We start from the raw sequence: 23,236 nt of genomic DNA on the forward strand, positions 1-23,236 counted from the left end.
TAATATCTACACATATTAATAAGTTTCATTCTGTTGGGCTCAGTGGGTCGACCTTTGCCAGTTTTTAATGCCTACAGTGACTCCACATATTGGCCAAATATGAACTCTCTGTGATCTCCAGAACTGGAGATACAGAAATGCACTTTAAAACATTAAAAAACATGCTTATAATGAAACATGGGAACAGGGGAACATACATTTTCAAGGTACAACAAGGTGCAAACCTCATCCCTGGACCGCCATCCAGTTAACCCCTTGTCTCTCTGGTGAGCTCAGGGGATGGCCATAGGGGGTGCAACCCCTTTAATACCGGGCCACCTCCTTTCTCCCTCTACAGGGCTGCACTTGAACGCTCATGGCGGACGGCGGGTCTCTGGAGAATAGTGAAACTGAAACTGGTCTTTGTCTTTCTTTAATATGAAAAGCCTAAATTGATAAATTTTTGCAACCTCTTCCTTCAGTCTCAAGGCCAAGGCCAAGGCACACTGTGGTACAGTATCTTTTTTTCAACGAAACACCTGCAAGCCGACACATTAATGAAGCGCATCACAATTCATGAATATCTGCCATCTGGCAGACACGCGAATAATTGCAACCTATTAAATCTGAAGCATTCTCAATAAACGCATCAACCGCGCGTCAACCCGTGGCTGAGAACGCAAAATGAATGCGGCATGCTCCGGGTGAAGTGCGACGCATTCCAGGAAAAAGCCAGGGAAAACCCGGCGATGTGTTAGACTCAGATGCGCCGCAGCATTACAACAATTTGGCCAAAATGTTAAACTAAAAGACCATTTTATTTAATAGATATTTATACATATATATTTAGGCACAGTACCGTGTATGAGTTTCAATGGATGTGCACTGAGCTCTGTCTGTATTTCATGTTCTGTCTCTGGTTTTAAATATATATTGCCATGCTCAGTAGCACTCCTCTGTGACACTCATATGCTTATATATATGTTGTGGTTATTTTGAGGGTTCAATAGGAGCTTGTAGGTGTCCAGTATGTTTTACAATTCTTGTTCAGCTAGTCTTAGCTGATTGGAGGGTGGCAACCTCCTACCTAATTGATGCTTACCCCCTCCCACATTTAAATGGTTAAAAGCTCACACCATAGCATCTCCCACTCTCAGGGGAACTTGCTTGCTTGCAGTATGATTGTGACAACTCTAATACAGAGTGCTTTTCCTGGTAATGTACAGGTTAATAAAAGCTTCAATCACACTTAGAACTTTGCAACTAGTATTGACAGATTTATTATAAATCATTGTTCCTGGTATTGCACAGGTTATTAAGAATTTATATTAGTGCTAGGGACCCTTGAGATGTGGTCTGCTATGCAGTGGCTCAGGGGCTTACAACAATTTGGCCAAAATGTTAAACTAAAAGACCATTTTATTTAATAGATATTTATACATATATCCCAAAAAGAATGACCTAGGTGCAAGTGGAGACAAGAAAAACAAACATAGGGTAATACGTTCTAACAATTTAACAACCAGAAGGTACGATATGCACTCACAGCGTATAGGATATAATCAGGCCTTGTATCCACTCTGGGATCTGGAACAATTATGAAGAATCCGGAACATCTAGCAGCTTATAATCCGCAGCAAGTGTAATCTCGTGCGTAATATCACATGCAGGAAGAGAAGTAAAGCACAAAAATAGTGTAACACAGTTTAATAAAAATTATTGATAAAATAACAATAAGTAAAAATACTCACACTTTGTGAGATAACATAAAACGTTTGAGAATTCTGAGCATCTCACACTCATCAGGGGTTAATAACACTCTGCAGATTTTCTCAACAGTCCTTGATGTGTAGCTTAGTGACCACTTAGGAAATTGAGGCTGGATACACTCAGTATGGAAACACTAAGTGTCTGGACTTGTTACTACTACCCAAAGTCTCCTTTAATTGGAGAGAAAACTCCGTTGGTATAGACCTCCGTGAATCTCTCTAACTGCACCTAATGTGCTCCCAGTACTCACGGTACTTTAGAGTAGGTAGTGTCCTTTTTTTCTGCCTTGTAGAGGTATCTGTTAACAGCCTCAAGAAATCTTCTCTGCTCCTCCGGTTGCCCGCGTCTCCCGTGACCGCCCTGCGACACGTGACGACGCGATGACGTCACTCCTTCTCGCGAGAGTTCCTCCGGTAAGCTGGGAGAGCGGTGTCTCAGTCCTCTGCTCTGAAACTCACACCGCAAGGATGTAACGGGACAAATGGACACCCACACCTCTCAACTGCTGTCTGCTGCTCCTGAGTATCCTGTGTTCACTCTATGATTGCTGTAAACCACGCCCTACGCGTTTCTCCTTTCGGCTTCGTCAGGGGATGATCAGGAGGAGAAACGCGTAGGGCAGGGGGGTGGGGGGGAAAGGGCAGGGGGTGGGGGGGGGAAAGGGCAGGGGGTGGGTGGGAAAGGGCACGGTGGTGGGGGGGGGAAAGGGCAGGGGGTGGGGGGGGAAGCAGGGGGTGGGGGGGGGGAAAGGGCAGGGGGTGGGGGGGGGAATGGCAGGGGGTGGGGGGGAAGGGCAGGGGGTGGGGGGGAAGGGCAGGGGGGGAAGGGCAGGGGGGAAAGGGCAGGGGGGTGAAGGGCACAGGGTGGGGGGGGTTAAGGGCACAGGGTGGGGGGGGGTGAAGGGCACAGGGTGGGGGGGTGAAGGGCACAGGGTGTGGGGGGGTGAAGGGCACAGGGTGGGGGGGGTGAAGGGCACAGGGTGGGGGTGAAGGGCAGGGGGTGGGGGTGAAGGGCAGGGGGTGTGGGTGAAGGGCAGGGGGTGGGGGGGAAAGGGCAGGGGGTGGGGGGAGGGAAAGGGCAGGGGGTGGGGGGAGGGAAATGGCAGGGGTAGGGGGGGTGATAGGCAGGGGGTGGGGGGGGAAGGGCAGGCGGTGGGGGGGTGGAAGGCAGGGGGGGAAGGGCAGGGGGTGGGGGGTGAAGGGCTGGTGGTGGGGGGGTGAAGGGCAGGGACAGAGGGGGTAAAGGGCAGGGACAGAGGGGGTAAAGGGCAGGGGTAGGGGGGGGTGAAGGGCAGGGGTAGGGGGGGTGAAGGGCAGGGGTAGGGGGGTGAAGGGCAGGGGTAGGGGGGTGAAGGGCAGGGGTAGGGGGGTGAAGGGCAGGGGTAGGTGGGTGTGAAGGGCAGGGGTAGGGGGTGGAAGGGCAGGGGTAGGGGGGGTGAAGGGCAGGGGGTGGGGGTTGAAGGGCAGGGGGTGGGAAAGGGCAGGGGGTGGGGTGGGAAAGGGCAGGGGGTGAAGGGGGAAAGGGCAGGGGGTGAAGGGGGAAAGGGCAGGGGGTGGGGGGGAAAGGGCCTCTGTGATCCCGCGTGGCAGCTCAGATCAGCCCGTCGTGAGAAGATGGTCTCCTCCTTCACCATCTTTAGCCACTGAGCTGAGACTGCCTCTGCCCTCATGTCCCGGCTTGTCTGACACCCGGTGACCAGCCGCATCACTAGCCCCCACTCCTCTCTCCCCTGTGTCCGGATCCCTCACTGCCACCCGGTGACCCACAGCGATATCCGCCGAGGCCGAGGGCGACAACCGGCCTGCCGCTTCCTCGGCTGTCACAGAGACCGAAGACCACAGCGATCCACGGTGAGTAGGGGGGGAGTGTGTGTGTGTGTAGGGGGGGAGAGAGTGTGTGTGTGTGTGTGTGTGTAGGGGGGGAGTGTGTGTGTGTGTGTGTGTGTGTGTGTGTGTGTGTGTGTGTGTGTGTGTGTGTGTGTGTGTGTGTGTGTGTGTGTGTGTGTAGGGGGGGAGGGGGAGAGAGAGAACACAAGTAGTCAGTCACCCACCTACCCAGGGAAAGGGCCGGGGTGGGGAAAGGGCAGGGGTTGGGGGGGGGAAAGGGCAGGGGGTGGGGGGGGGAAGGGCAGGGGGTGGGGGGGGGAAGGGCAGGGGGTGGGGGGGAAAGGGCAGGGGGTGGGGGGAAAAGGGCAGGGGGTGGGGGGGGAAAGGGCAGGGGGTGGGGGGGGAAAGGGCAGGGGGTGGGGGGGGGAAAGGGCAGGGGGTGGGGGGGGGGAAAGGGCAGGGGGTGGGGGGGGTGGGAAGGGCAGGGGGTGGGAGGGGAGGAGGGAGTTCTGGCAGGGGTAGGGGGGGTGAAGGGCAGGGGTAGGGGGGGGTGATGGGCAGGGGTAGGGGGGGTGAAAGGCAGGGGTAGGGCGGGTGAAGGGCAGGGTGTGGGGGGGAAGGGCAGGGGTTGGGGGGGGGAAAGGCAGGGGGGGAAAGGGCAGTGGGTGGGGGGCTGAAGGGCTGGTGGTGGGGGGGGGTGAAGGGCAGGGGGTGGGGGGGAAGGTCTGGTGGTGGGGGGGGGGTGAAGGGCAGGGGGTGGGGGGGAAGGTCTGGTGGTGGGGGGAAAGGGCAGGGGGTGGGGGGAAAGGGCAAGGGTGGGGGGGAAAGGGCAGGGGTGGGGGGGGAAAGGGCAGGGGGTGGGGGGGAAAAGGGCAGGGGTAGGGGGGAAGGGCAGGGGTGGGGGGGGAAAGGGCAGGGGGTGGGGGGGGAAGGGCAGGGGTGGGGGGGGAAAGGGCAGGGGGTGGGTGGGAAAAGGGCAGGGGTGGGGGGAAAGGGCAGGGGGTGGGGGGGGAAAAGGGCAGGGGTAGGGGGGGAAGGGCAGGGGTGGGGGGGAAAGGGCAGGGGGTGGGGGGGAAAAGGGCAGGGGTAGGGGGGGAAAGGGCAGGGGGTGGGGGGAAAGGGCAGGGGTTTGGGGGGAAAGGGCAGGGGGTGGAAGGGGCAGGGCAGGGGGTGGAAGGGGCAGGGCAGGGGGGGAAGGGCAGGGGGTGGGGGGAAAGTTGAGGGGGTGGGGGGAGAAAGGGCAGGGGGTGGGGGGGGAAAGGGCAGGGGGTGGGGGGTGGAAAGGGCAGGGGGTGGGGGGTAAAGGGCAGGGGGTGGGGGGGGGTGGAAAGGGCAGGGGGTGGGGGGGTAAAGGGCAGGGGGTGGGGGGGGAAAGGCAGGGGGTGGGGGGGAAAAGGGCAGGGGTAAGGGGGGAAAGGGCAGGGGTGGGGGGGGGAAAGGGCAGGGGGTGGGGGGGAAAAGGGCAGGGGTAGGGGGGGAAAGGGCAGGGGGTGGGGGGGAAAGGGCAGGGGATGGGGGGGGAAGGGCAGGGGATGGGGGGGAAGGGCAGGGGGTGGGGGGGAAGGGAAAGAGGTGGGGGGAGGGCAGGGGGTGGGGGAGGAGGGCAGGGGGTGGGGGGGAAGGGCTGGGGGTGGGGGGGGGGAAGGGCAGGGGGTGGAAGGGCAAGGCAGGGGGGGAAAGGGCAGGGGGTGGGCAGAAAGGGCAGGGGGTGGGGGGGGGAAAGGGCAGGGGGTGGGGGGAGGGAAAGGGCAGGGGTTGGGGGAGGGAAAGGGCAGGGGTTGGGGGGAGGGAAAGGGCAGGGGGTGGGGTGGAAAGGGCAGGGGGTATGGGGGGAAAGGGCAGGGGGTGAGGGGGAAAGGGCAGGGGATGGGGGGAATAGCAGGGGGTGGGTGGGGGGGGGAAGAGCAGGGGGTGGGGGGGGGAAAGGGCAGGGGGTGGGGGGGGGAAAGGGCAGGGGGTGGGGGGGGGGAAAGGGCAGGGGGTGGGAGGGGGAAAGGGCAGGGGGTGGGAGGGGGAAAGGGCAGGGGGTGGGAGGGGGAAAGGGCAGGGGGTGGGAGGGGGAAAGGGCAGGGGGTGGGAGGGGGAAAGGGCAGGGGTGGGGGGGGGGAAAGGGCAGGGGGTAGGGGGGGAAAGGGCAGGGGGTGGGGGGGGGAAGGGCAGGGGGTGGGGGGGGAAAGGGCAGGGGGTGGGGGGGGAAGGGCAGGGGGTGGGGGGGGGAAGGGCAGGGGGTAGGGGGGGAAAGGGCAGGGGGTAGGGGGGGAAAGGGCAGGGGGTGGGGGGAAGGGCAGGGGGTGGGGGGGAAAGGGCAGGGGGTGGGGGGGGAAGGGTCAGGGGTGGGGGGGAAAGGGCAGGGGGTGGGGGGAAAGGGCAGGGGGTGGGGGGAAAAGGGCAGGGAGTGGGGGTGGGGGAAAGGGCAGGGGGTGGGGGGGGGAAGGGCAGGGGGTGGGAGGAGGAATGGCAGGGGGTGGGGGGGAATGGCAGGGGGTGGGGGGGGGAATGGCAGGGGGTGGGGGGGGGGAAGGGCAGGGGGTGGGGGGAATGTCAGGGGTGGGGGGGGAATGGCAGGGGGTGGGGGGGGAAGGGCAGGGGGTTGGGGGGAAGGGCAGGGGGGAAAGGGCAGGGGGGAAAGGGCAGGGGGTGGGGGGGAAGGGAAAGGGGTGGGGGGAAGGGAAAGAGGTGGGGGGGAGGGCAGGGGGTGGGGGAGGAGGGCAGGGGGTGGGGGGAAGGGCTGGGGGTGGGGAAGGGCAGGGGGTGGAAGGGGCAAGGCAGGGGGGGAAGGGCAGGGGGTGGGGGGAAAGGGCAGGGGGTGGGGGAGAAAGGGCAGGGGGTGGGGGGGAAAGGGCAGGGGGTGGGGGGGGTGGAAAGGGCAGGGGGTGGGGGGGGGGGGAAAGGCAGGGGGTGGGGGGGGTGGAAAGGGCAGGGGGTGGGGGGGGGAAAGGCAGGGGGTGGGGGGGGGAAAGGCAGGGGGTGGGGGGAAAGGGCAGGGGGTGGGGGAGGAGGGCAGGGGGTGGGGGGAAGGGCTGGGGGTGGGGGGGGGAAGGGCAGGGGGTGGAAGGGGCAAGGCAGGGGGGGGAAAGGGCAGGGGGTGGGCGGAAAGGGCAGGGGGTGGGGGGGAAAGGGCAGGGGGTGGGGGGGAAAGGGCAGGGGTTTGGGGGGAGGGAAAGGGCAGGGGTTGGGGGGAGGGAAAGGGCAGGGGGTGGGGGGGGGAAGGGCAGGGGGTGGGGGGGGAAGGGCAGGGGGTGGGGGGGGGAAGGGCAGGGGGTGGGGGGGGGAAGGGCCAGGGGTGGGGGGGAAAGGGCAGGGGGTGGGGGGGGAAAGGGCAGGGGGTGGGGGGGGGAAGGGCCAGGGGTGGGGGGGGAAGGGCCAGGGGTGGGGGGAAAGGGTAGGGGGTGGGGGGGAAAAGGCAGGGAGTGGGGGTGGGGGAAAGGGCAGGGGGTGGGAGGAGGAATGGCAGGGGGTGGGGGGGAATGGCAGGGGGTGGGGGGGGGGAGGGCAGGGGGTGGGGGGAAGGGCAGGGGGGAAAGGGCAGGAGGAAAGGGCAGGGGGTGGGGGGGGGGAAGGGCAGGGGGGGGAAGGGCAGGGGGTGGGGGGGAAAGGGCAGGGGGTGGGGGGGGAAAGGGCAGGGGGTGGGGAAGGGCCAGGGGTGGGGGGAAATGGCAGGGGGTGGGGGGGAAAAGGGCAAGGAGTGGGGGTGGGGAAAGGGCAGGGGGTGGGGGGGGAAGGGCAGGGGGTGGGAGGAGGAATGGCAGGGGGTGGGGGGGAATGGCAGGGGGTGGGGGGGAATGGCAGGGGGGGGAAGGGCAGGGGATGGGGGGAAGGGCAGGGGGGAAAGGGCAGGGGGAAAGGGCAGGGGGTGGGGGGTGAAGGGCACAGGGTGGGGGGGGCAGAAGGGCACAGGGTGGGGGGGGTGAAGGGCACAGGGTGGGGGGGTGAAGGGCAGGGGGTGGGGTGTGAAGGGCAGGGGGTGGGGGGAAAGGGCAGGGGGTGGGGGGAGGGAAAGTGCAGGGCGTGGGGGGAGGGAAAGGGCAGGGGTAGGGGGGGTGATAGGCAGGGGGTGGGGGGGAAAGGCAGGGGGAAAGGTCAGGGGGTGGGGGGTGAAGGGCTGGTGGTGGGGGGGATGAAGGGCAGGGACAGGGGGGTAAAGGGCAGGGACAGGGGGGTGAAGGGCAGGAGTAGGGGGGGTGAAGGGCAGGGGTAGGGGGGGGTGAAGGGCAGGGGTAGGGGGGGGGTGAAGGGCAGGGGTAGGGGGGGGTGAAGGGCAGGGGTAGGGGGGGTGAAGGGCAGGGGTAGTGGGGGTGAAGGGCAGGGGTAGGGGGGGTGAAGGGCAGGGGTAGGGGGGGTGAAGGGCAGGGGTAGGGGGGGTGAAGGGCAGGGGTAGGGGGGTGAAGGGCAGGGGTAGGGGGGGTGAAGGGAAGGATTAGGGGGGGTGAAGGGCAGGGGTAGGGGGGGTGAAAGGCAGGGGTAGGGGGGGTGAAGGGCAGGGGTAGGGGGGGGAAAGGGCAGGGTGTGGGGGGGGAAAGCGCAGGGGTGGGGGGGAAGGGGGAGGGGGTGGGGGAAGGGCAGGGGCTGGGGAAAGGCAGGGGGAAAGGGCAGGGGGGGGGGGAAAGGGCAGGGGGTGGGGGGGGGGAAAGGGCAGGGGTGGAGGAGGAATGGCAGGGTGTGGGGGAGGAATGGCAGGGGGTGGGGGGGGAATGGCAGGGGGTGGGGGGGAATGGCAGGGGGTGGGGGGGAAGGGGGGAAAGGGCAGGGGGGAAAGGGCAGGGGGTGGGGGGTTGAAGGGCACAGGGTGGGGGGGGCAGAAGGGCACAGGGTGGGGGGGGGCAGAAGGGCACAGGGTGGGGGGGGGTGAAGGGCACAGGGTGGGGGGGGTGAAGGGCAGGGGGTGGGGGTGAAGGGCAGGGGGTGCGATGAGGGAAAGTGCAGGGCGTGGGGGGAGGGAAAGGGCAGGGGTAGGGGGAGGGAAAGGGCAGGGGTAGGGGGGGGTGATAGGCAGGGGGTGGGGGGGGAAGGCAGGGGGGAAAGGTCAGGGGTGGGGGGGATGAAGGGCAGGGACAGGGGGGGTAAAGGGCAGGGACAGGGGGGTGAAGGGCAGGAGTAGGGGGGGTGAAGGGCAGGGGTAGGGGGTGAAGGGCAGGGGTAGAGGGGGTGAAGGGCAGGGGTAGGGGGGGTGATGGGCAGGGGTAGGGGGGTGAAGGGCAGGGGTAGGGGGGTGAAGGGCAGGGGTAGGGGGGTGAAGGGCAGGGGTAGGGGGGGAAAGGGCAGGGTGTGGGGGGGAAAGCGCAGGGGGTGGGGGGGAAGGGGGAGGGGGTGGGGAAGGGCAGGGGCTGGGGAAAGGCAGGGGGGGAAAGGGCAGGGGGTGGGAAGGGCATGGGGTGGTGGGGGGGAAAGTGCAGGGGGTGGGGTGGGGGGAAAGGGCAGGGGGTGGGGTAGGGGGAAAGGGCAGGGGGTGGGGTGGGGGAAAGGGCAGGGGTGGGGGGTGAAGGGCAAGGGGTGGGGGGTGAAGGGCAGGGGGGATGAAGGCCAGGGGGTGGGGGGAGCTGAAGGGCAGGGGGGATGAAGGGCAGGGGGGTGAAGGGCAGGGGGGGTGAAGGGCAGGGGGTGGGGAAGGGCATGGGGTGGTGGGGGGGGAAAGTGCAGGGGGTGGGGTGGGGGGAAAGGGCAGGGGGTGGGGTAGGGGGAAAGGGCAGGGGGTGGGGTGGGGGGAAAGCGCAGGGGGTGTGGGGTGAAGGGCAAGGGGTGGGGGGTGAAGGGCAGGGGGGATGAAGGCCAGGGGGTGGGGGAGCTGAAGGGCAGGGGGGATGAAGGGCAGGGGGTGAAGGGCAGGGGGGGTGAAGGGCAGGGGGTGGGTGAAGGGCAGAGGGTGGTGGGGGTGAAGGGCAGGGATTGGTGGGGGGATGAAGGGCAGGGGGTGGTGGGGGGTGAAGGGCAGGGGGTGGGGAGGGTGAAGGGCAGGGGGTGGGTGGGGGTGAAGGGCAGGGGGTGGGGGGGTGAAGGGCAGGGGGTGGGGGGGTGAAGGGCAGGGGTAGGGGGGGTGAAGGGCAGGGGATGGGGGGGTGAAGGGCAGGGAGTGGGGGGGTAAAGGGCAGGGGGTGGGGGGGTGAAGGGCAGGGGGTGGGGGGGTGAAGGGCAGGGGTGGGGGGGGTGAAGTACAGGGTTAGGGGGGGTGAAGTGCAGGGGTAGGGGGGGTGAAGGGCAGGGGTAGGGGGGGTGAAGGGTGGGGGTGGTGGGGGTGAAGGGTGGGGGGGGGTGAAGGGCAGGGGTAGGGGTGAAAGTGAGGCACAAATTGTTGGCAGGAGTGAAAGTGAGGCACAAATTGTTGGCAGGAGGAAAAAGATCCCTCTCCACATACACACATACCACGGGAGTGAGAGGTGGTGGAGAGTGGGACTGGCGCAGATCCGAGGAGGCTGCTTGACCCCCCAGCATCCGGGGAGGTAAGGGAGCGTTGGCGGCTGGGTTAGGAGGGCCGTGCCACGCTTCCCCTCCATCCGGGAGCCGGTTGAGAGTGAGGGGAGAGGAGCCTGAAGTTGGCGGCTGTGGCAGGAGGGCTGCGCCGCGCTTCCCCTCCATCCGGGAGCCGGTGCAGGGCGGCGCACGTGATGGGGGGGGGGGGACTGTAGAGGGAGAAAGGGGGTGGCCCGGTATTAAAGTGGTTGCACCCCACATGGCCATCCCCTGACTTCACCAGAGAGACAAGGGGTTAACTGGACTGCGGTCCAGGGATGAGGTTTGCACCTTGTTATACCTTGAAAATGTATGTTCCCCTGTTCCCACGTTTTCATTATAAGCATGTATTTTAATGTTTTAAAGTGCATTTCTGTATCTCCAGTTCTGGAGGTCGCAGAGAGTTCATATTTGGCCAATATGTGGAGTCACTGTAAGCATTAAAAACTGGCAAAGGTCGACCCACTGAGCCCACCAGAATGGAACTTATTAATATGTGTAGATATTAAAGGGTATATGTATTTTATTTTGGATCTGTTCTGAAAATGCAGACGCCATTTGCTAGGCTAATAAGTCATGAAGGGCAGACGGCTGAATAGCCTAAGCACGGTGATCAAAAAGTAACTGCCTTGATTGTTACCCAATGTCTAGGGATTAAGTATTAGTCAATTAACAAACTCTGCCAGTCTAATTGTTACCTGAGGGCATGGGTTAGTCTGTGTCTCCACATTAGAGAGTGGATACAGTTAATTGTTCACCAATAGGCTGTGTTCAATGTTAATAATAGGGTTGCACAGGTATATAAACTGTGTCAACCCTACAGTTTTTTGTTGTGCTTCTGATTCCATCTTGAATGTCACTGGATTGCTGGAGTTGTGCTTCTGATACCATCTTGAATGTCACTGGACTGCTGGAGAATTGCTAGCGGATACTTCTCCATCCCCCAACCCTAAGTAAGTGTTATCTTCTTGTCTGTTAATTGTACTATATTGCTGTATTCACCTTATTTAAGGAATAAATTATATTTTATTATACCTTAAGCCTCGTTCAGTTCAACCCAGATATTTGGTATTCATTATATCTTGTCATAAGCTACCGTGACAGGGACGACAGAGGGGGGGGGGGACAGAGGGGGGGGGTGAGAGAGTGTGTGTGTGTGTTTGTCCTTTGGTCCGTCACTCCGCCTCAGGCCAATGAGAGGTGTGCGGGGGCGGGCAGGCCAAGGGAGCCATCTCATTGGCCTGAGGCAGAGTGACGGGCCAAAGGTCCAATGTGATTGCCCCTAGGGACAGGGAGACACAGGACAGACAGACAGGCATACAACGGTTTGAGAAATATCTATATATATATAGATATATGCAAATATAACTGTATGCTCATCTGCATGTCTTAGGCAGGTCTGCAACCCCGCCTTTCCCCATTATCACCCAGCATACAGCACTTCCACTGCAGCAAGGGATTCTGGGAAATGACATGCAAATGAGCACACAGTGTCACTTTTTGCCTAATAACCATTTTTAACATGGTTCCCTATAGGCTTAAGCTTGCTGCATGGTCACAGCTTTGAGCACAGTTTTATATATATATATATATATATATATATATATATATATATATATATATATATATATATATATATACACGTTACACCCGACTATCGACCTCAAACTCACTCATTGTCGATATATAGATATATATACAGTGTTCGACAAATAGTCAACCACAGGCCCGGGGCAACTGGATTTGACCCCGTGGCGACCTCCTCATGGCCGCCCAAAAAAAAAAAAAGCGGGGCCGTGTGTGTGTGTGTATATGGGAGAGTGTGTGTGTATATGGGAGAGAGAGAGTGTGTGTGTATATGGGAGAGAGAGAGTGTGTGTGTGTGTGTGTGTGTATATGGGAGAGAGTGTGTGTGTGCGCGCGCGCAGGACACCAGAGGTACCCCCCAAATCAGTCACCCCAGCCCCCCCCCACTGGCTCACCCTCCCTACCTCACCCTGGTGCCCCTCCCCCCCATCTCACCCCCTCCCCCCCAGTCTCACCCTGTCGCCCCCTCCCCCCGTCTCACCCCTGTTGCCCCCTCCCCCCTCAGTCTCACCCTGTCGCCCCCTCCCCCTCAGTCTCACCCTGTCGCCCCCTCCCCCCCAGTCTCACCCTGTCGCCCCCTCCCCCCCAGTCTCACCCTTTAGATATTGTGAAGCGGGACGTCCAGGTTAAGGGATGCAGGAAACTAGTCATTCACATCTGGCTTTTTTTTTTTTAGATTCGACATTTACACACACACACACACACACACACACACACACACACACACACACACACACACACACACACACACAACCACACACACACACACACACACACACACACACACACACACACACGTAACAATGACTAATTGTAGTATAATGTAATGCAATAAATAAATGTATGTCAAAAACTAATGTTGTTCTTACTTGGAATTTATTCAATTAATTTTTTTTAAAGCGGGGCTGGGGGAGGGACTAGGGCGGGGCTGGAGGCAGGACTAGGTGGCGAGTAGATTGTTTTGTTCGGCGAGTAGATTTTTGGGTGATTTGTCGACCACTATATGTGTGTGTGTGTGTGTGTGTGTGTGTGTGTGTGTGTGTGTGTGTGTGGTGTGTGTGTGTGTGTGTATATATATATGTCAAAGACAGATGTGTCAATGCTACATCAAATTGACAAAACATATATGGTAATAAGTATAAAGTTTAAATACTTCAATAATAATAGTAATTACTTGGTTATTTAGTTAAAACCTTTGGCCAAAGCGTCGTAAGCCTGCATACCACATCAAGGTAAACCAAATAAATGCAGGTCCTAACACTAAAACTGTGAAACCCTTCCTTTTAGCTCTGTATGTTTTGTCAATTTGATGTAGCATTGGGCACCTCTGTCTTTTGTTGTTTTTTTTGTGTACACTGATAAGTGTGCTTTTCTAACAATGTTTTTAAAGACTGCCCATTTATCTTCTACATTTTACCCTGCCAAAACACCATCCCAATGTAGTACTTGTAGATTAGACCTCAGTTTATTAAAATCTGCTTTTCTAAAGTTTAATAGTAAAATAGGACAGTTTAGATAAGGGCTCACACCAGATGACAAATAACTATTGGCTGTCTGACAGTTTATTTTCAAATGTTGTTAAAGTAATAAAGCTGTGACCAAAATATTTACTTCCACAAAACTGGGCTGTCTCAGTTTGTAGGTGGGGTAAGTAAACCTAGTAGGCACACTAACCCTTTATCTATCTGATGCTTCAGGGGTTAACATTTGGTAGAAATTATGTTAACAATATAATATATTGGTTTAATGACAGGTCAAAACCCTTCCTGGGTCTGTGCTGATCTACAAAGAGGGCTTAATCATGGATGGATCAATAAATGTCACATATGTGTAGTTTAGTAGGGGTAGGGATGATAACCAGATCCTGTGCTGTCAGCCTCAAAGAAAACTATGAAGTATACCGAATACATATTTGTAAATGTTGCAATAAGACAAATAAAATTATGCAAAACCTTTCATGTCTAGATGATAAGGGACAGATATCAATTTGTCGCTCAAACTTAGGGGCAAGTCTGTCAAAATTTGTCTCGTTACATCTTACATCTGAATCTTTTGATATGACTCACGTGTGTCTAAGTATTAGAGAAATTAAGATATGGGGTCTTTTATATATTGGATCAGAATTTAAACGGGTCAAAAGGAAGCCATGACATCATCCCTTGTGGCTTCCTATTGGCTCACGTGACGCAGTTCATTTAAACTGCAAGAGATACCAGCTTCCCCTCCTAAGGAAAGTATCCAGGGAAACAGGGGGCCCCGGAGCTGAAATTAACACAGAGTAACAGTATTATGTGTTTTCAGTGTTAATCTTTTCACTGTGTTTATTTGCACATTTTATTGTATATTTTTAGTCACTTTGCACCACGAACACCTTGTTGGTTTTGTTTTGCTAGTATTGCGGTTTGGGGAAACCGCAGGTGTTTAGGCAGCAGTTTAATTTCATTATTATATTTTTCTTCGCTTAATATTTTGTTTCACTGGCTGCATTAATGTCCCTCACTGGGAACATTAGTCTGTGTCTCTGTCCTCCACCTCAGTATTCACAGGACATTTGGTCACAGCAGTTTCGCAGCGACTCACTCCACCTCTGGCCACTTCGTCGCTAAGTTAAGTGCCTAAATCCCCCTACCCTAAAACCCCTATATCCTAAGCCCCCCTGACCCTAAACCCCCGTACCTCAAGCCCTTACTGTAAGGGGCACACGAACCCCCTCCTTACGCCGCTAAACTCAGGGGGGAGGCTACGCACGTCCGCGCCTGCTGTGAGGATGTGCACGGAAGCTCCGCACCCGTCCCTCTGCTGTCGCTGACATCGGATGCATGTGCACCTCCTCCTATGTGCACGCGCAGCCATGGCAGACCGTCCCTGGTATCTACCAACCCCCGCACACACCACGCGTCACAGGCACGCGCTCGGATCCCCACACCTGACCAAGGTAATCTGCTGGATAACTACACACCTGCCCTGCACCCTGCCTCCTCCTATCGGCGCTCCTCATACCTCTGACCTCATCTTTGGGGATCCTTCCTATTGGCTCTTGGTTCTCTTATATTCACAATCAGCCCTATGCTGATTGCGGAGCATAGACTTGTTCCGTGTGCTTGCTATAAGCTGCTGCTGTCTTGCTTTGTCACTGTCTTTTCCTGTGTACCTAGACCCCTGTCTGGAACCGGACATCTGACCTCTGGCATCCTTGGACCTCGGCTCGCCTACCAATCTCTCCTCTATCCCCTCCTCGACCTCGGCTTTGGACTCTGACTAGTCTTGATCTCTCCAATCCTGACTACGGCAATTACCTCTACGATCCCACACTCTCCTACCCTGACCCGGACAACCTGCCCTCGCGGTTGTAGGGCAGCGGTCCTATATATCCCCACCTCAGCCTCCCGGTCTAGTGCGGTTTGTGGTGAGCATCTGTGACACTTACCCTAAAACCCCATACCTTGAGCCCTTACCCTAAAACCCCCTAACTTAAACCCTTAACCCCTACCCTAAAACCACTTTAATTGTTAAGATCTTAAAAAAAGGTGTGGGGGGTACCCCTTTTTTAAGATCTCAACAAGTATAATATCAGTTATATTGCAAGGCATAGTTACTCCCGAACGCTTTGATGTATAAACTGTTCCCTACTGCTCCCCCCCTCCACCCTCCCAAAAGGGTTTTATTAAGGTTTAAGCTTGTTATGACATGATGCGTAGAGCTCACTGTAGACACTGATGTAACTCTAACCCTTGTTTCCACCCCACCCCCCTCCTTCCCATAGGATCTTAACAAATTTTAATATCAGTTATGTTGCAAAACATAGATACTATTAAATGCTTTGCTGTATAAACTGATCCCCACTGTTCTCCCCCCCCCCCCACTCAAATGGTTTTACTAAGGTTTAAAACATGATGCATAGAGCTCAGATGGAAAGCACTGCTTTATAATCTGTCTTCTACTGTGTAGACGGACGTTCACAGAGGTACACACTTGGAGTCGTTTATAATGTGAAATTATAATAAGGCTTTATTGTGCCTTTTCCTTTTCATCAGGAAATTCATCCAAACACAGGGGGGGGGGAACAAAGCTTCTATTCACTTGGGAGTATTTCTAGTGAAACACTATGCAATAATTCACATCTCCCTTAGTCAAGCAGTTCTCGCAGCCCCAAAACATATAACATGAAATAAGCAGATATAAGCAGTCTCTTAAGAATAAAAGTCTTATCTGTTTCTTGGAGGGAAAATCTCACTTCCTGGTTCAGCTTCAGGTGCAGTAGTTTTCCCTGTGTCTTGAAATCAGCTCTGCTGTGCAGAGCTCAAGACTGGTCAGCTCCAAGGATCAGCTCTCAGTCAGAGCTAAGGAGTCACTTCCTGTCTGAACAGACAGGTTTTTGTAAACAATCTAATCAGGCAGGTGGTGTTTAGTAATTAACTACCACACTGCTAGATTAAAGGCACATTACTGAACAGGGATAAGTCCCCTGTTACATACTGTATTTCCCCTTCCGCCACCTCTCTCAAAAGATCACATTAAGGTTCGAGTCAGTTAGAATGCAACACACAGCTTTCACTACTGATATAGCTATAACAGCAACCATCCGGTTTTTCGTCCCCCCCCCACACTCCCCCTTGAAGATTTAATATTAAAAAACCTACACGACAACATAAATGAAAAAGGGAAAAAGTATCAGCTAAGCGTATTAGAGGGTCTGGACACCTCTGATACCCACCGGCCGCCGTCGCCGGACCCACCCCCGAAAGGGCTATTAGCCCGAATGCCGGTCGCCCATAGGACTGGCAACACTCTGTTAAGGTCTAATGTAGACCTAATTTCTACTACTCTCCATCTGCTGGTTCTGTCCCAGCAGATCTTTATCCTATCCTCCTCTCCTCCCCCCTCCCACTCCTCCTCCTTGGCCCGCCAGACCTGACTCGCACAAAACCTACATCCGCCCTATGTGTTTGCTGGGGCAAAACTTAGCCTCTAAACTACCGACTCAAGACCTCCCCAGTGGGAAAGGAGAGGTCCTACGGTTTTACATAACAAAAAGACCTCATGGCTAACCCAGCCACAATCAAGATAGTTTCCCTAAATGTAAAAGGCCTACAAAATAACAGAAAGAGGAGGTTGGATCTCCAAGATATGAAAAGATCAGGGGGTGATATCATATTTCTGCAGGAGACCCACTTCACATCCCAAGACCTACCACATTTATTTAAAAAAGTGTTCCCAATGAGCTTTTTTGCTTCATTTAGTAGTAAGAAAAGAGGAGTAGCAATTCTACTCCGACAGGGGACACCATTCAATCATGTCAAAACAACAGTGGACCCAGAGGGTAGATTTTTAGTGGTATACGGCTCACTCGCAGGCTCGGCGATTGTCCTGATCAACATATACGCTCCCAACGAGAACCAAACAGAATTCCTAAAAAAAGTTCTCAAGGGTGTCGACCCTGGATATCTGACATCGGTTTTGGTCGGAGGCGACCTAAAAATGGTCCTGAATCCCACCGAGGACAAATCATCCGCAATAGGCCGCCCCCATACAACCCACTCCCAACAAATTGGGAAAAGGTTCAGGGGGATAATCAATGATTTCTCATTTGTGGACATCTGGAGGTCCCAACATCAGGGCCAACGAGACTACACCTTTTACTCAGCACCTCACCAGACCTATTCCCGTATAGACTACTTTCTGGTAACCAAGAATGTTCTAGAGGCCGCCTCTGAGTCAGAAATCAGCCCAATTACCTGGTCGGATCACGACCCTATCACCATAACCCTCTCCGTCCCATTTGTAAAATTAAATTCCTACTCCTGGAGGTTAAATGACTCACTCCTTATTGAACCATCCTGAGATAGAGAAAGAGAGCAAAACATCACTTAAGGATTACTTTTTCTTTAACTCAGGATCAGTCACTTCTCCAGCAATCCTATGGGAGGCCCATAAGGTAGCAATCAGAGGTAAATTCATCTCTATTGCATCCCATAGGAAAACGGTCAAACTAAAATTGATCAAAGATCTCACAGATAATATTGTCACACTTGAGCAATCACATAAAGCTAACCCATCAAAGAAAATATAGAAAACATTAACCGCAGCCAGATTAAAACTAAAACCGGCCCAACTAGAAGACGTAGAAAAAGTCCTCAAGTGGACAAATCAACAGTATTATGACAAAGGCAACAAGGCCGACAGACTGTTGACTAGCAGACTAAGAGGAATACAGAAACGATCCCAAATAACAGCGATCAAAAATAGGTCTGGTGAGATACAATATAGCGACAAAAAAATAGCAGCAGAATTTACAAAATTCTACACCAAATTATATAACCTAAGAACCCAAAAGGGACATCCCGAACCAACAGCATCGGAATCCATAAAAAAAATATGTAGACAAATGCCACCTTCCCACATTAACAGAGGAGGAAAATGCAATACTTAATGCTGAGATATCAAAAGAGGAATTGGAAGAGGCAGTAAAAGTGCTGAAGGTGTCCAAGTCCCCAGGCCCTGATGGGTTCACCAATGTTTATTACAAGAAATTTTTACCAATACTATCAACGCATCTACTAAAAATGTTTAATTTTTTCATGGAAGGGAACCCAATCCCTACCTCAATGTCTCTAGCCAATTTAGCCATTATACATAAAGATGGAAGAGACCCGATGCAATGTGGAAGCTACCGTCCAATCTCCCTCCTGAACAATGACCTCAAATTATAAAGTAAAATTCTAGCAAATAGGTTGAATCTTATTTTACCCAGACTTATAAATATAGACAAGTTGGGTTTGTCACGGACAGGCAAGCCTCAGACAACACCCGTAAGATAATCAATATAGTAGACCATGTACACCTCACAGGAACCAAAGCAATATTGCTAAGCCTAGACGCAGAGAAGGCGTTCGATAGAATTAACTGGATATTTTTAGATAACACTCTACGAAAATTCGGCTTCAAAGACACATATTTAGAGGGTGTCCGTAGACTTTACCAAGATCCATTTGCGATGGTGAAACTCCCAGGGGGCAACTTACAGCAATTCAATATTAAAAATGGCACAAGACAAGGATGCCCCCTATCCCCTCTCCTCTTAGCACTGACCATAGAACCTGGCATCAAAAATTCGAGATAACGTTGACATCCAAGGGATAGAAATTGGAAATAAACAATACAAGATATCTCTGTTCGCAGATGATATAATTCTAACTCTATCCAAACCCCAAATATCCCTCCCTAATCTCCAAAAAGAACTCCTGGACTTTGGTAAAATATCAGGATATAAAATCAATAGCGACAAGTCTGAAGCCTTAAACTTAAATCTGCCAGAGCCAGAGGTGAATCTACTCAAACTAAATTTTGATTATCGTTGGAGTTCCTCATATATTAAATATTTGGGAGTAAATGTATCAAGGAACTACCAGTTCCTATACCAACACAATTACACAGCCCTATTCCGGAAAATTAAAAATTACCTAGACAAATGGGAAGGTTATCAAATATCATGGATCGGGAGAATGATCTCGGTCAAAATGAACATACTCTCCAGATTGTTATACTATTTCCAGACTCTTCCGGTCCACATCCATGGCACAGAATTGAAAAATATTCAGAAACAAATATTTCATATTATTTGTCAGGGTAAAAAACCCAGGACCGCTAGGTCAATTCTACTCTCATCAAGGGGGAGAGGAGGCCTTGGAGTCCCAGACATCATAAGATATTACCAAGCCACCCAGCTACGACAGGCAGTAGTATGGAATGCCGATCCAGACCAATATTGATAGTTAGATATAGAATAACAATACGCCTGCACGCCTTCTCTGCCAGCATGCCTTTGGTCCCTGAACAAGGGAGATACACAAACTAGTAAATTTAAATTAGGACCGATGAGGTACACGTGGGAGACTTGGATGAAATCCAAATTTAAATATAAGCTCACAACCACTAACTCCCAACTCATTCCAATTTTCAAAAATCCTAAATTTCCTCCTGGTTGTGAACTCAGACAATTCGACCAATTCAAATCTAAAAATATCAGGACAGTCGCTGACCTGCTGAGTCTAGGACAGTTCCTAAGATACCAAAGATTAAAAATGAAATTCCAGAACTGAATGCTCAAATATCTCCAGATTCGACACTTTATACAAAACCTATCCCCAACATTAGAATTTCCCCCTCTCACTAATTTTGAAAGGCTGTGTAGGAACACCGCTCATCAAAAAGGTCCCATAACGCAAATATACGCCGAAATGGAGAAGTCGGCAGACCCCCTAGCCATGACTATATGCTCAAATGGGCAGCTGAATTGAATATAGTTATAGACAGAGAGGACTGGGAAAGTATATGGGAATCTGCCTCAGGAACTTCCATATGTACCACAACTAATGAAAACATTTATAAAATACTGTTCCACTGGTATTTTACCCCAGTCAGATTAAGACAAATCTACCCTCTGGCCTCCGATCTATGCTGCACAGGCTGCGGACAAAATGGGGACATGGCCCATATTTGGTGGTCATGCCCAGAGATACAGAAATATTGTCTAACCATACAAACTATAATAAAAGAGGTCACAGACTTCACAATACCCATAGACCCGCTAACCTACTTATTGGCCAGGCCAATGGAGAATATTGACCGCTCAATAAGAAAATTAATCTCCTTCATTCTTACAGCGGCTAGATGTGCTGTGGCCGCCTCATGGAAGAAGGTATCACGCCCCCCCCCCCCCCCAAGCAAACAGTAAAGAAAAGGAATCATGAAGTAATGCTAATGGAAAAACTTTCAGCCTTTCTGAAAAGAACCACAACGTCCTTTTACAAAGTTTGGGAACCATGGCTGACCCAACCAATAGGGTAGAAAACCCACATACATAAAAAGCGAGACGACATAGACATCAGAGAGAAAAGATGCGGGATACCTGGTGGACGGGATAGGAAGTCGGGAACCACCACCCTCCCCCCCATACTCTTTCCCCTCCCCCTTTCTTCTTCTCTCTCTCTCATCTGCCCTTTTCGGTCCAACAAAGGGATCGGAGGCCTGACGAGGCTCTCAATGTGAAAAACAAAAAACCCTGTATTAGGCTAAGATATACCTGTATGTATGTATAATGTATAAATGCCTACTAAAATTTGAAACAAAAAAAAAACCTATTTCATTTAACCCCCTACCCAAAACAGTAAAAAAAAATACATTAGAAGCAGCTGGTGATGGAGAGTCTGTCTGCGACCTAACGCCGGCGGCCAATAGGTCACGGCAAAACTATTCCGATTCACAGCTAATTGAGACTACAAACAGCTTCAGCATAATGGGGAACACACATTTTATTAGACCCAACAGAATGGAAATATAAAATAAGAACAAAAAATTTCTTTACATAAAAAGACAATAAGAATGATACAAATAACCTGCATTTAAAAAGTTATATATATTTTTTATCCTTAAACATTTCTAGCTTTAGAGAACGGTCTATTCCCCGTGTGTGTCCTTTTGTGTCTATTCAGGCTGGAAAAGTCACTAAATCCATTCCCACATTCATGCGGTGGCTCCACTTTGTGTGTCCTCATGTGTCTAATATGGTTGGAGAAGTCACTAAATCCCTTCCCACATACCCCACATACATGCGGTCTCTCCCCTGTGTGTGTCCTCTTGTGTGTGTTCAGATGTGTTAACCGACTAAATCCCTTCCCACATTCCCCACATAAATGTGGTCTCTCTCCTGTGTGTGTCCTCTTGTGTATGTTTAGGCTGGATAAGTCACTAAATCCATTCCCACATTCCCCACATACATACGGTCTCTCCCCTGTGTGTGTCCTCTTGTGTATGTTCAGGTGGGATAACTGACTAAATCCCTTCCCACATTCCCCACATACATGCGGTCTCTCCCCTGTGTGTATCCTAATGTGTGTGTCTAGGTTGAATAAGTCACTAAATCCCTTCCCACATTCCCCACATACATGCGGTCTCTCTCCTGTGTGTGTCCTCTTGTGTCTGATCAGGCAAGATAAGTGACTAAATCCCTTCCCACATTCTTCACATACATTCGGTCTCTCCCCTGTGTGTGTCCTCTTGTGTGTGTTCAGGTGGGATAACCGACTAAATCCCTTCCCACATTCCCCACATACATGCGGTCTCTCCCTGGTCTGTGTCCTCTTCTGTACGTTCTGGTCTGATAACCAAGTCAGACTCTTCCCACTTTCTCCAAGATCTTTTCCTGAGGCAGCTGCTAATATATATATTTTGGAATGAAAAGCAGTTACATTGTTTATTAATTGCCTTGACTGGTTGAAAGATGCATTTTCTGTCATATTTCTTTGAATGTTGCAAGATTGTTCTGTCTTCATCTTTTCCATATACTCATTTGGTTGTTTGAACTTCAGATGTTTGAGGAGGTAATCCTGACTGTTAAAGGCAATCTTGCAGTGTTGGCATGGGTGGGTTATTGGAGCTTGTCTTTGTACTAGACGAGACAAAAAAGTCACTGTTACACAAACTGTCTTACAAAAGGTCATGCAGGAGAGGTAAGTTGTCATATCCCAAAAAGTTCAGGATGAAAGTAAACTGTAGAATTGTAAAAATTAAGGGTTTAGCACAATATGTGCAGCATCAGGGTTTAGCACAATATGTGCAGCAATATGTGCATCAGGTAGACTAGATGTAGTGGATCATACATTTAAAGTGGATCATAATATTTAACGATTTAAAAGAAAATCTCACTAGCTGCAAAACACCAATTAAAGTGGCGGAAATCTTTTCAAATCCTTAGATAGATAGTAAGTCGATAGTTTCAGTTGTGACGGTATAACTAAAAAATGTTTGTACAATGAAGAGAATACAAATCTCATTAGAAGCACACATACAGCTGCGGCCGCCTTTATCCTAATGCGGCCGTAGCAGCGCAACTCTGATAACCGCGGGCAGATGCAGTATATTTGCTTTTTTCCCGGACTATGTTCCGGTATTTTAGCGCTCGTAATATTAGAATATTATTAGCGCTGTCTGCAATACTGCAATATCGTCTAAAAACTCAGGTGGGCGTTCGCGAGCTGTTGTCTTCAAAGTCTAATACTGTAGCATTTCAACCTACGTCAATACACAGTCTGCGTGTGCATGCACAGTAATTGTAAATTTGCATATTTATACATGCATGTACAGTGCTGTTTGTCTCATTTGAACATTGTTGAAACGCATAGGCGTGTACTGTAACAGTATAACATTTCGGCGTATACAGCGCTCGCCCCCGCACACACACAGGCTAATTTACTGCACAGCAGTATTTCAACTTCTTATCTTATCTAGAGTACGCCTCTCCCACACCATTCCTTTGAATGGGTGCCTTTCTGGTTTCAATCACATTCCTGCGTGTGTAACGTACAGTCCAGTGCAGTGCAGAGCCTGGTTTGATTTATTCTGTGTTGATTATTAATGCTCATTGGGGGAAAAAAAGTTCAAGAGTGAGTGACCAAAAAAAAAATATATATATATATTTTTTTCTCGTCATTTTTTATTTTTATTTTCTCAACATGTGCCTGCCTAAACCATTTTGATATTACGATATTCAATCGTTGCTGTAGCTTTTGACTGCGACACTGCGTTTGACTGCACATGATTGATTTGTGTGATTTTTATGTATTTGGGGGTGT

The 23,236-nt window shown here is 52.8% G+C and overlaps 3 protein-coding genes across 7 annotated transcripts in view; all 3 read right to left on the minus strand.

Annotated features, from left to right (window-relative positions):
- LOC142466363 (uncharacterized) overlaps nt 1–23,236 on the minus strand; it is a 790,214-nt gene that overhangs the window by 291,705 nt on the left and 475,273 nt on the right. The window lies entirely within an intron of this gene.
- LOC142466695 (uncharacterized) overlaps nt 1–23,236 on the minus strand; it is a 431,792-nt gene that overhangs the window by 138,958 nt on the left and 269,598 nt on the right. The gene's annotated exons all lie outside the window — the stretch shown is intronic.
- Nucleotides 20,900–23,236, minus strand: part of LOC142466701 (uncharacterized) — a 29,881-nt gene continuing 27,544 nt past the window's right edge. For all 3 annotated transcript variants that reach the window (XM_075572019.1, XM_075572017.1, XM_075572018.1), the window contains one exon: nt 20,900–22,053. In XM_075572019.1, coding sequence (XP_075428134.1) covers nt 21,035–21,946 — 912 coding nt within the window. In that variant the 5' untranslated portion in view covers nt 21,947–22,053 and the 3' untranslated portion in view covers nt 20,900–21,034. The remainder of the gene's footprint in view (nt 22,054–23,236) is intronic.

The sequence above is a fragment of the Ascaphus truei genome, chromosome 15 (genome assembly GCF_040206685.1).
Source record: "Ascaphus truei isolate aAscTru1 chromosome 15, aAscTru1.hap1, whole genome shotgun sequence".
Classification (NCBI taxonomy): domain Eukaryota; kingdom Metazoa; phylum Chordata; class Amphibia; order Anura; family Ascaphidae; genus Ascaphus; species Ascaphus truei.